We start from the raw sequence: 12,198 nt of genomic DNA on the forward strand, positions 1-12,198 counted from the left end.
GAGGAAGGCATCTCTTCTCTTAATGCCATCAGCACAAGGGTTGGCACCATTATGAACAAGGGCTGGTTTATTTCCCCTTCATGTCTTCCATATATTCAGTCTCTCCCACTCTATTTCTTTTCTTTCCCTTCTCAAAGCCTCTGCATCCTCTCAGGGAGTAGAGATAGCCAAAATGTCTCATGAGGTCTTCTCTCAGCAGACATGGGAGCAGCAGCCAGGAGGGAGTGGTACCATATGGTCCTGCCCTTCCAGTGGGATTATCCTGTTCTGAGTCAGCCTGGCTGAGGCTTTACCATTTAGTTCCCAATATTGCCCTACAAGGAACAGGAGCTAGCCAGGGAAAAGCTGCAGTTCTGGAGAGCTAGGACACAGAACTTCTTTCTGACCTTTGTTCCTAGACAAACTAACAAAAATCAGTGTTGAGGACTGGTGGGAATGCAGTTCTCATGGCAGGGTGAGCTACTGCCACATGCATGGCTTGTACATGTTTCTCTAAGCAAAGTTTATACTTAGGGAACACAAAAACAACTCTCTGCTAGAAATATATATGAGATGACATTTTATTATTATGCACAATTTTTGTCATTCACAGCTTACTGGTCTGTAGTCCTGAAATGAAGTGAGTACATATAGTAGCAAACTTAAATTATTTTCCATTGACAATGAAAATAAATCACATTTTAGTGTTACATCACACTATTCATTGCATCTCAGCAGACATAGATGGTGTAGAATAAGCAATAATAATAATAATAAGCAATAATAAATAAGCAATAATAATAATAAGCAATAATAATTCTCATATATTGAGAACTCCAGGATCCACATTTCCCTTACTTCGATCTAAAACGCCTGCCTTTAAACTGATGTCAAAAAAACACAAAAAAAACCAGAAGAGGAAGGAAAGACAAGAGGTTTCAAACTTGCACAGATGTGGTTTTCCTTTTCTTTTTTTAACTCAGCAGTCTTTGAAAAGAAATACATGGTATCAACAGCAACTGTGTAGTTTTATATTTCAAGTCATACTTTAGCTCTTAAGAAGTTGAAACAAACCCAACAGAACTAGAATTTACTTTGTAATTCAAGAAAGTAAAGAAATACTAACATATACAACATTTCAAACTTTAAAGCTAATCATTCTAATGATGTTTCTTGGTTGGAAAAGTGATGAAATAGTCAGAAAAGAACCGCAAAGACAGCTGAGTAGCTAACAATACAGTGTTTTAGTGTGCATGTATTAACTGCACATATTTTGCATATTTTTATCACAGCTTTGTTGTTTTATTATTTGTTGGGAGGTTTTATGGCAAAACAATAGAAAGTCCAGTTGTTTCACAGTAGAAGGTTCATAAGGGAATAATGCCACAGTCTTAAAGTCCCCGCTTCAGTGAGGTTTCACCACTCTGCATCTCCAATGGCTTTTGCAAAAACATGGTCTTTACCCTCAAAGGACATCACTCCATCTTTTAAGAAGAACTTCCATTTGTTCTTAGTTCGATGTATCTGATAAAAAATAAAAATCAAAATCAATGCCCCCACAAATATGTATTAGACCATCCATTAAAAAAAAATTATTTTAGCACACCCTGGTTTACACACCCCATTTTTATTTTAAAATCCTGACAGCCCAAAATATTCAGTGGAAGCAGTATATTTCATTTGTCTATAATGAATTCCCTGCCCTCTCAAGAGAACAACCTCGTGAATCTTAGCACACCTTCTCCCACACTCCCTCCCCACCCTCCCAAGAAAATGTTAGCTGTGTGACAACTCAACACCAGCAGGACAAGGCAACAGCAATGGAGCAATTTCATGAGAGATCAGTCTGCCCCAAAACAAACTGCACCTTGAGAACAAGTACAGCTTAACTGAAATGCAGTGTTTTCCTTTTTCCATACACATGGCAAAGCAATGTTGCATGCACAGCAGTGTAAGAATAAGGCTAAAAGCATGAAAACTTTGCTTAAGAGCAAATACTGCCATAAAAAAAAAAGAATTTTTATATTCTGTTTCTTTTTAAAGGTCTGCAAAATAATCCATACTGCAAAAAGCTTTGTTTGATACTAAAAAAAGGAATTTTAAACAATTCTAGAAAATTCCTTGGATTTTCAGCAGTCTAGTTTCATCTCTAGAAAGAAAAAGAAACAGGACAGCAATTTTGCCAGCAGCATTCTTTTATAGGTAACAAGGTAACAACAGAAGAATGTTTTTATCTACTTTTCACTATGCCTAGTTACTAATCACTTTTGAAAGAATAAAAGTCAAGGCACATTCTCAAGCAAACTATAGCCATATTTTTCCATATTTGTTTTAAAATAAAATATGTACTTTGTTTTGTTATCTTTTAAATTACTGATATATAAGCATCTGAAACCATACCAGAGTTAATATTTAATCTGATCTTTGGAAGTTCAAAATAAGATTGAATTTTAAACATTAAAATGAAGGACAAAATGGCCCTTGACAACCAGTTGGTTTTTCAGCCACAACAGAATTCTGGTATGAAAATCTCCCAGTAAGCACTTCAAAGACAAAAAAGGTTAAACACTTCTCTTTCTGTTACCCATTTCAAAAGTCCTAATTCATGGCTGAATATACCTGTGTACATCCATGGAGATGTTGCTATTACTTAAAAGTTAAGGAAATGCATAAGCTTTTGCACCTTTACACATTTTAATTTTGCAAGACTTGTTCTCTTTTCTGATTATCCATTCTGATTATCCTCATTTCAGAAAACAGCAGGAAAGTCTTCAGACTGTTGTCAGCTAAACACATAATATAAACACTCGATTATTACAGCATTAGATTTTCTTTAAAAGGTATTGACAGTAGAACAGACACGGATTTGCTGAAGATATTATTTGGAATGATTAAGGAACAAAGATAAAAGTACAAACTGTACCTTGTCGTACTGACAAACGATCACGTTGTCGGTGTCAAATAAGTCTGGAATGTCCTGTTCACTGACATCATCACCAGAGTTCAAGGGGTCCTAGAAATTAAAATTCTATTTTATACACTCTTTCAGAATACCATTGGCATCAAACACACCTAGAACAATAAGGGTTACCACTGAAAAAAAAATCAAGACCTAGAGGCTGTGAAGACTGCGGTACACAAACTTCGTTTATAAGCACCTTTACATGCTTGCATTCTCAAAAACAAGAACCACCTAAACAAAAACATAGGTCAAAAAGCAAGACTGCTAAAGGATAAAGTGATTCCAGTAACAGGAACACTGATCAACTTGTATTTATTTGAAGTCCAAATGCTACAAGTTGATTCTCTTGTGAACAAAACTCCAGGATACAAAATCACACACCTTTAAGAAAAAGGAAAACCTAGGAAACATATGTACTTGTATCATATTTTTCTCTGTTAAATCCCCTGTGTTTCTTCAGAAGGAATGAAAATCTAGATTTGTATCCTGATCTTATTTAAATATATCTTATTTAAAATCTAAATTTTTTTAATTATATCTTCTTTAAATAAAAAGCAGAACTCCATTCTTCTGAGGCCAGGGTTTTACAATAGACCTTTAATTTTGATAATTTAGTACTTTAATTAATCCAATAAACAAATGACTTTTCAACATTTCTTTCATTTGTCCACACTCTTCATAATGAGCTTTGAGTAATTTCTCAGCAGTACCTCCTGTCTTCTGAGGCATGTAACTTCACTGTGCATCCTCTGCATTAAACTAACCAGGAATTGTTCTACATCCAGCAATTTAAGTCAAGATACACCTACTATTGTTACGTGCTTCACAAGGCTAAAAAGTAAATTACCTCCTCAACTATATCTATTTGGAGGTCTTCATTATCACCACCACTGCAGCTAGACTCCATATTTGAAGTACTGTCACATTCTTCATCATAGTCTTCCTCATCATCCAGAACTTTTAGATCCTCTGATTCAATAATTCCAATGAATTCATTCTCTTCCTTATTTTTTGTACATGCTATTTCCTCCTTGGCAGAAACATCACCAGTACCATCTAGCTGGATTATGCCTTCAATGGCACTGCAGGTATCCTTCTCCGATCGGAAGTTATATTCTGTCTGCTCAGTAGGTTCCATGTGACAGGAATAAAAGAGACCAGAGACAGCTTGTGAATTAACACCACAATGAAAGCTATGTTCAGTACAAAGCCTGAGATTTTTGTTCATAAACCAGCATGTTTGGGGAACTAAAATGAGAGTTTCGAGTCTTACTACTTGCAAACCCTGAGTACATTTGCAAACTGGCATTACATCTAACCTTAAATTAAACCCATGTCAAATATTCCTCAGCAATACAGAAAAAAAAAGAATTGTTTGACTTTTCTTTAAGCACTCTTGTACTCAAACAACTCTAAAAAAAAAAAAGGCAATTAAGTGGGCCTTTAGAATTTCTATTGCAAAAAACCTTCAAAGGAAAAAAAAAAAAAAACGAGCTACTCCTCTGACCCAAAAATAGCATTTGTCCTGATTCCTCTCTTTCAACTCAATCAAAATGCTTTGTTTAAATAAGATATAAAAAGCTGGGAGAAACAGTAAACATTTCACTACTTCAAGTTACTGTTCATAAAAGTGCTAGAACTCCTAAACAGAGCATTCACAGGAGCATAAAAAGATTTAAGGTTTTGGCCATCTTCAGTTTCTCATTAAATCTTTATTGTAGCACTTAATTCCCATTCACATACACTTTCTAGTTCAACAAAATAACACTTTGCTTTGACCTTCCATTCTTACTGTGGACAGTCTTCATCATCCTGCCATCAAAGTTCAGATGAGCAACATAACATGCTTTCTATTTTCAGACATTTGGCATTGTTGTCATTAAATCTGCATTTAATAAATTTGCCTCAATCACACATAAGCACTACAACTCAAAGTGAGCAAGCCAGTCTGAACTTCAAACATCTGCAAATAATTTCTGGAACAAAAATTAGATGAGGAAAATTAGATCAGGAAAGTGGTTTGTTAATAAGTCATTCAAGTTTTCCACACAGCTCTAGCTGAGTTCTAGTTTGTTCAGGACTTTTTCCCAAGGAAATACATTTTCTTCCAGCAGATTTTCACTTATCAAATCTGACTTTTCATCCTCCATGCAACTTAAATGCTCTTCATACATTATAAGCTCAAACTAATCCTAGCTGATACTGCAAAAGCACTTTGGCCACAGTTGACCAGTATCCATATGCTGATCAGTGTCAGAATGATATGGAACTTCTCAAGAGGTCATTTCATGTCTGTTTAGTCACCAAAACAAAACACAAGAAAAAAAAACCTATGATCCCCAAAAGTAATCAAGAGGTCTAATACATTATATCTATCTGTTATCCATTACACTTCATCTTTTTAGATTGACATTCTCATCCATCACAGTATTTTAGCAGTATTTTTGACAAATTCTTAATGTAAAAATAAGCAGTTAGCTACTGCTCTTCTAAACAGGCTCAAGAAAGAATTTTAAGATGAAAATTTTTATTCTTACAATTGAGGTACTGTTTGTCATTGATGGATGTGTTCAAACCACCATCTCCAACAGATGTATTTTCACCAGCTGAGAAACAAAAGGCATTACCTTGTCAGAGGAAGCAATGCTGCCCTGACCTTTCAGGAATGCATTGTCATCCAAACTTTCACTCGAGATAATCAGGTCAATGATATCATCAGACACCTGCTGCTGCACCAGGTCTGGAGGCTCCATGTCCAACTGCCCCTCCACATCCAGCAGTACACTGCTCGAGCTGTTTGCCAAGGATTCATCGAGAAAAAGCCCTACAGAGGATTCTGGAGTAAACACAGCTGTGTGAAGATTGTCGTGCTGGGAGTTTTCTGTGGAGTCTGCACACCGATTCAACACTGCATTAGTTGCAAGTTCCTGCTGACTCTCAGGAGGCTGCTGGACCAATGAAGCAGAGTTCTCCAGGGGTTTTTTTTCTGCAATGTTTGGTTTAAATATCATAGTCTGTTGGACAACAGCCTCCTGGGGTTGCAATGTTTCACCAGCTGCCTGGAAAGAAGGTGCATTCATCTGTGCAACACCGGCAACGCTGGCTTGCAGAAGTGAAGGTTGCCCAAGGGGATGAATTATCTGCTGCACAGGAGGGTGTAGAATGCTGCTATCTCCTGAGGCCTGTGTAACCATAACAGGCACATTTACTTTATAAAGTTGCCCTACAGAGAGAAGAGTTGAAAACTGCTTCAGCAAGTTAAACTACAGGTTCATTCAGGCCACTGACCTCTTACCACTAAAAACCAATAGCAAACACTCAGGCAAACTATGAGAAAAGGGATGTTTACAAAGCAAAACTTTCCTTGAGCACAATTTCAGCCCTTGAAAATTAAGCATTCAGAAGCTTTCTGAATCATGGCTTCCAATCCAGTCCATCATGTTTTACACCCATTTTTAGTCTTGGCCTACAGAGTACCCTGGAACAGTAAGGTCAGTAATTTAATTACATACTAGATTTAAAACAATACATAAATAAAAATCCTGTTTTGAATTTTTTCTATGTTATTTCAGAAACTAAGAAATACAAGATGAAACAATACACTATTCTATATCTACAGGGAGAGTTCAGGACCTTTAGGTATCCCCTCTAAAACAAATACCCAGTTTAAAAGAAAGGAAGTTAAAAAGAAAGGAAAAAAAAGACCATTCCTAATTTCTATATCTTTTCATTCTGTGAAAACCACTCCAAATACTGAATCCTTAAAGTCATTATTATCATTGTTAGAATTACAATGCCAGAGCCAAGTTCCAAATTCCATTTGATTTTTCTCTTCCACACACACATGCTCACACACACAGATCCACTGGTACCAATCTATAGGTCTCAAAATCTCAGGAGTTATACCTGAAATAGATAACTAGTGACATTAGTTCACAAAGAACAGCTGTTTGAAGAAAGATTTAATGACTGGAATAAGCCTTCTACTGATCACACCTAAGCAGCACAAGCCCCTTTTTGTACAAGCAGCATAGGCAATTTCATCAGCAAATGAACGTGAGCAAAAAGGTTAATGCTTGATTTTATTTTATTTGAATAAAAAAAATCAATTTGTTTCTGAACCAGTGGAGTGTCTTTATCTTTTTAAAACATGGAAGATTGTCCCTCATATAAGAGAAGGAGATACCTTCTTGATCTTGCAAGTGTACACAACTGACACACTAACTAATCCACGCAATTACTTCCTCCACGCAGCATTCATGGACACAAACTAGAGAGGAAGAGAAGGGTAACTGGCTTTACCCACCTTTACTTTAACTTCACATCTGTTTTATCTACTGCACTTGGGACCATCTTTCAATATCCACAGTGCACTGTGACATCTCACACGTGCTCTTTAACCTTACCTGGGGCTGTCTGTAGTGTCACTCCAGCTGGCAGGTGTATGGGATAAGCAACAGCCGAAGGGAGAGCAAGAGTTGTCCCTGCTTGTGAGGGCCCCTGGATACACGAGAGCTGACTTTAGCAAGAAACAGTGCACACTTCATCCCCTGGGCCCTGACTGCCACACCTAACACATCCATATGGAACACCAATGAGGACCTTTCTGAGGTCATCTTTACTGAAAAGTTGCTTCATGCTTTTGAGATTCAGACAGATGAAGAGTATTCTGCATTAACAGGGTAATGATTTGCCCTAGGAGTTTCCTACTTCCCAGCTATCACATTCCCTTTTTGTTAACAGAACACCTTCCCACATCCCTTCAATGTACCCACCACCCTGAAATGTATTTATCCACTCAGAGTCACTTTTCCCTAAATTTATGCATTACTCCACACAGCACAGACTCCTTTCCTAGGCCTGTGAAGTCATTTCACATTCTCTTTTCCTCCTGGAACTCCTCCAAGAGTTGGATATATGGCTTCCTTTCAGCTGTTTCAGGGAAATCCAAATTTTAAATCAGGAAACTCACATGTTGCAGAAACATCTTCCCAATATTATGTTCAACTTCACAAGCTAATTAGCTTGAGTGTCAGGAGGCACTCAATAAGTTCATCAAGCTCTGACAAATAGTAGCCCCCCCTCAAAGAAATTTTCCCATTCCCATAGTTCAGAACTTGTCAACTCTAAAAACATCCATTTGCTTCTGGATGATTCCTACACCTCACAGATAATGCTCCTCCCAGCTTCACTAGTGCTAGTATTTCCCAACCATGCATTATTTTAACACCCAGTAATTTTTTTTTTTTTTAAGTAACTGCAGATGTGCATTTCCACTACACTTCCATCCTATGGGCTAAATACATGGAGCCCTGTCTTCCAACACACCTCTGGCTGCACTGCCTGCAAAACCAGCTGGTAGATCCCTCTCCTTTTTCACTGCTCAAATAGAAGCAGAAGTGTTACAGTTCTCCCCTTTAAAACTACTAATAACTGACAAACAACCCTTTAGGATTTCAGGATAATCAAAACTGAAGTAAAATATCACTACAGCTACATACCAGTTCTGCAGCTGTGAAATGCTGAAAACCTCTGCCAGCTGGGATGACAAAAGAAGCTATAAACAAAACAAAAAAACCCACTACTTAACAAAAAACATTAATTTCTTGGACACAGTTATCTGTAAATAATTTACCACAGTTCTCTTTCAATAATTTACAGCAAGTACACATGAAACTAAAGCAATCTAACTTCAGCTCATACTCATTAGATCAACAACCAAGTGAGCACAAGTATTGCCTTGTCAACATGAGGAAAACATGCAAGTACTTTTCTGCACCAATGGTGCTAACAGTAGGAACAGTAGGATAAGATTTTCAAAAGCACTTAACACTGACTTCAGTGGGAGAAAAAAAAAAAAAAGCCAAAGGGAAAACTTCCCCAGGCTTCAGGAAGCAAATAATTTAGGTAGTCCTAAATATTTTGAAAATCTCTGGTCATAAGGCAATTCAAATCCCATTTTTAAAAAGAAATAGATTCACTGTCTTCAACAGTCAATCTATTATTGTCTTAGTATTGTCACTAAAAACTTAGGAGTAACAAGGTAATGCTCATTAAATATAAGACTTCTAGTACCATGCAGACCCAAAAATATATTCCCTTTCAGCACATGGAATAAATAAGACATCTGCCTCCAAAAGCAATTCATTCAACTATGAAGACTGTAAAAAAAAAACCAACCAGATGAAGAGTGCCTGCCCAACTTTGAAGTGCACTACAACACAGATTTAAATTAAAACATCTCATATGGGTTTTGTCCTTTATGGGCAAAGGTCCTAACAGCCTCACACTTTGTGATAAGTCTCAGCTGAGCATTACACTCCATCACAACACCACCACAGTGGTCAGCTGGACTTAATTGAGAAGAACAGGTCCTGATGTCAGAGGCCGTGTGAAAGTCAAGTGCTTCTCTGCAACAGGAGCACTGCTTTTAGAAAAGCTAATTGAAAGAAAAACCAAAAAGCTCCCTCTCTTCTGTCTGAGCAAGAGATTACATTTCAGCAACTGGAGAACCAGATTAAACTCCAACATGACAGCAGAGCTGCATGGCACAAACGTGCCATGTAACCTCTGCACACATCAGGACACACATTAAACGGTGAAGCAAAAGCTTAACCCTACAGGTAAAGGTGCAACTGAAGGGTTACACTTTGGACTGCAGACAAGAACACTAAAATTCTCTGCATGTTTTGCTACTGGAAATAGGCAGCAGATCAAGAGCACATAGAGAGAATTCCATTAGTTTATCAAAGTTTAATTCATCTTTTATTGGTCAAATTCTGCTTTCAAATAGTTACTGTTCCCCCTCGTGCTATTTACAGAAGCATCACAAACCAAGATTATTGCAAGTCTTCCAAAAATAACCCTGAATCACAGAGCTATTCTTAAATTGCTTCTGTTGTGTCCAACACCTGACCTGCTGAAGCCTGCAGAACACTGTGAAAATTGTGTGGCAGCTGCAGGGTGAACTGTGGAGAACAGTGGCCACGCCTGAAGAAGCCTTCTGTTGCTTTAGACTCTGTCACCTTGGTTTCCCAAAGCTGCAGAAAGATTATTATTAAGGTCAGCAAATATCAGCTTTGAAAACAAACTACATCTAAAAAGATAATCAAGTATTCCCAGTTTTTTGAGAGTAAACTGACTGATTCTAACCAATAAACATGGTAACAATAACTAATGGATTTCGACTGCCCGCAGCCAACATATCACTCACAGGATACTTGTAACTCTAAGTTAAGGTAAAAGTTTGTATGTTTTGGAAGGCAAAGAAATGAACCGGTACATCTTCTCAAACAACAACAACAACAAAATAAACACAGCTGCTCTTAACACAAGGGAAGCAAACAAACCTGCTTCAAGTCTTTCAGAACCCGCTCCTCTACCCCCTCTTCTGCAAAAAGTTCCCGCACACCTTCAATCACATCTTCAATAATGGACTTGTACAGCATAGACTAAATTAAAATATATATATATTTTCAAGTTAAGATGAGCATTAAGGCATTTGAAAAGATAGCACAAACTCTAATCTCACTGCATAAACTATTGTTATGAACTGAACAGCAAGAACAGATCAGTTTAATAAACTGAATGTCAAACGTGAAGGTTTGCAATTCCACTCATTCTTTTAAATCTGACATCCCTAGAAAAATACTGGATTTAAGCAGCAAATTATTAGTTAGGCTACAGAAACGTTCAAGAAAATCGTAGAAACATTACAAAAACAATTGCTGTGCTTATTTTCAAACAAGCATGTCCAACCACTTCAAATTATTCTATAATCATTGCCCCTAACTTAAAGGCCAACCAACAGTACAAGCTACTAAAAATGAGATGTGCCTATTCCATCAGAATCAGAATGTAAGGAACCTGCAAAAAATAACAAAGATTATTTTTTTTTCGTGGAAAAAGTTTTATATAATTCATCTTGTATTACAAGAGGACTTCAACAGAACATTTTATTCCTTCTTCTGCCCATATAAGTGATTAAATCCTAATGCTCCAGTTAGACCTGGACAGCAGACACACATGAGCTTCAACGTTCATACACTCCAACGTAAGATAATTAGCTGGTAGCAATTTAAACCTTATTAATCTTGATTATCATCGTCGCCAGAATAGCCTACACAAGGTGAAAGATGAAGCTAAGATATTTTAGGAAACAGAGGAGTCTGAGTTATTAATTTTCATTTTTTTTAACATCAAATTAATATTTTACTGCTCTAAAGTTATTCTAAAGTGCAGATGATAAGTAATTTCTTTTTAAAAAAAAAATAGAAGTTATTAAGAAGTAACACATTACACTTTTTGAAAAAGCAATCAACACAACATAGCACTACTTTAAAATAACCATACTCATGTATAATTTTTTTATCTGGGGTTAGTGATCTCCAAAAATTCTCTACCACATTTCAGGATACTAGGAAGATGAGGAGGAACAAAAAAGTTTACTGTTGTACCACTGCACTAAAAGCTGTTGATCAGCCCATATGTCAAATGCTTTGCCTTCACTGTTAATCCAGAAGAGAAACTGGATGTAAATCTTTCAACGGGCCTATTCCTCTCCCCAGGATTGCCAAACTAGAGCGAGTACAAATATTTATTACGCTACGTAAAAACTGAACATAGCGACTGTAAAACTCAAACACCGCATGCTTCCAAATTAGAGAAAAATGGTTACAGTGCAGACATTGTTGTACTCCGGCTTTATCCCTCCACACACAGCCACTCTTTTGCCGGAACCAGGCCATCCATATCGGGAACCGTCAAACTCCAGTTTTCTTTGTACACAGCGGGGCGGCAGGAAGGGCTTATCGGCACTCCATTGCGGCAAAGCCCGAAGGGAGTCTAAAAGGGAAGCCTCCAAGGCTCCTCTGGGATTACTGTCCCCTGACGGACCACCCGAAGCCCCACGTACGGAGAGACAGGAGCAGACGAAACCCGGGGCGGGGGTAAAAGCCGCCGCTTCCCTCCCTGGCACTGCCGGGCTTGCCCAGCGCCTCGCTGGAGCTGCCCAGCGCCTCACGCCAAGACCGGACACGACCCTTCCGCCCGCGCTGCCCGCAACGTGCTATTTTCAAAAACGACGACGACTACGACAAAAAGGGGGAGGCAGGGAGAGGGAGGCGATTTCCCCATCCCGCAGGGAAGGGCAGCCCGCGGCCCGGCCCCTCACCACGGGGCTGCCGTGATCCATGGCCGCGGCAGCACCGCCGCCGCTCCCGCCCGCCTTTAAGGCGCCGTTGCCATGGGGACAGCCC

At 38.3% G+C, this 12,198-nt stretch overlaps 1 protein-coding gene across 2 annotated transcripts in view; it reads right to left on the reverse strand.

Annotated features, from left to right (window-relative positions):
• Positions 1-544: 544 nt before the first annotated feature.
• The window catches only part of LOC116783636 (stonin-1-like), a 39,690-nt gene continuing 28,036 nt past the window's right edge, over positions 545-12,198 (reverse strand). The window contains exons 1-9 of one of the 2 annotated variants that reach the window (XM_032681306.1): positions 12,114-12,197; positions 10,291-10,392; positions 9,858-9,981; positions 8,443-8,498; positions 7,348-7,441; positions 5,569-6,164; positions 3,789-4,061; positions 2,903-2,992; positions 545-1,503 (exon numbers count right to left, since the gene is read on the reverse strand). In XM_032681306.1, the coding sequence (XP_032537197.1) occupies positions 1,396-1,503; positions 2,903-2,992; positions 3,789-4,061; positions 5,569-6,164; positions 7,348-7,441; positions 8,443-8,498; positions 9,858-9,981; positions 10,291-10,392; positions 12,114-12,134 (1,464 nt within the window). In that variant the 5' untranslated portion in view covers positions 12,135-12,197 and the 3' untranslated portion in view covers positions 545-1,395. Of the gene's footprint in view, positions 1,504-2,902; positions 2,993-3,788; positions 4,062-5,568; positions 6,165-7,347; positions 7,442-8,442; positions 8,499-9,857; positions 9,982-10,290; positions 10,393-12,113; position 12,198 lie in introns of those variants that run through there. The other variant, XM_032681307.1, reaches the window with a different exon arrangement.

This window comes from Chiroxiphia lanceolata, chromosome 3 (assembly GCF_009829145.1).
Source record: "Chiroxiphia lanceolata isolate bChiLan1 chromosome 3, bChiLan1.pri, whole genome shotgun sequence".
In the NCBI taxonomy this organism is placed as follows: Eukaryota; Metazoa; Chordata; class Aves; order Passeriformes; family Pipridae; genus Chiroxiphia; species Chiroxiphia lanceolata.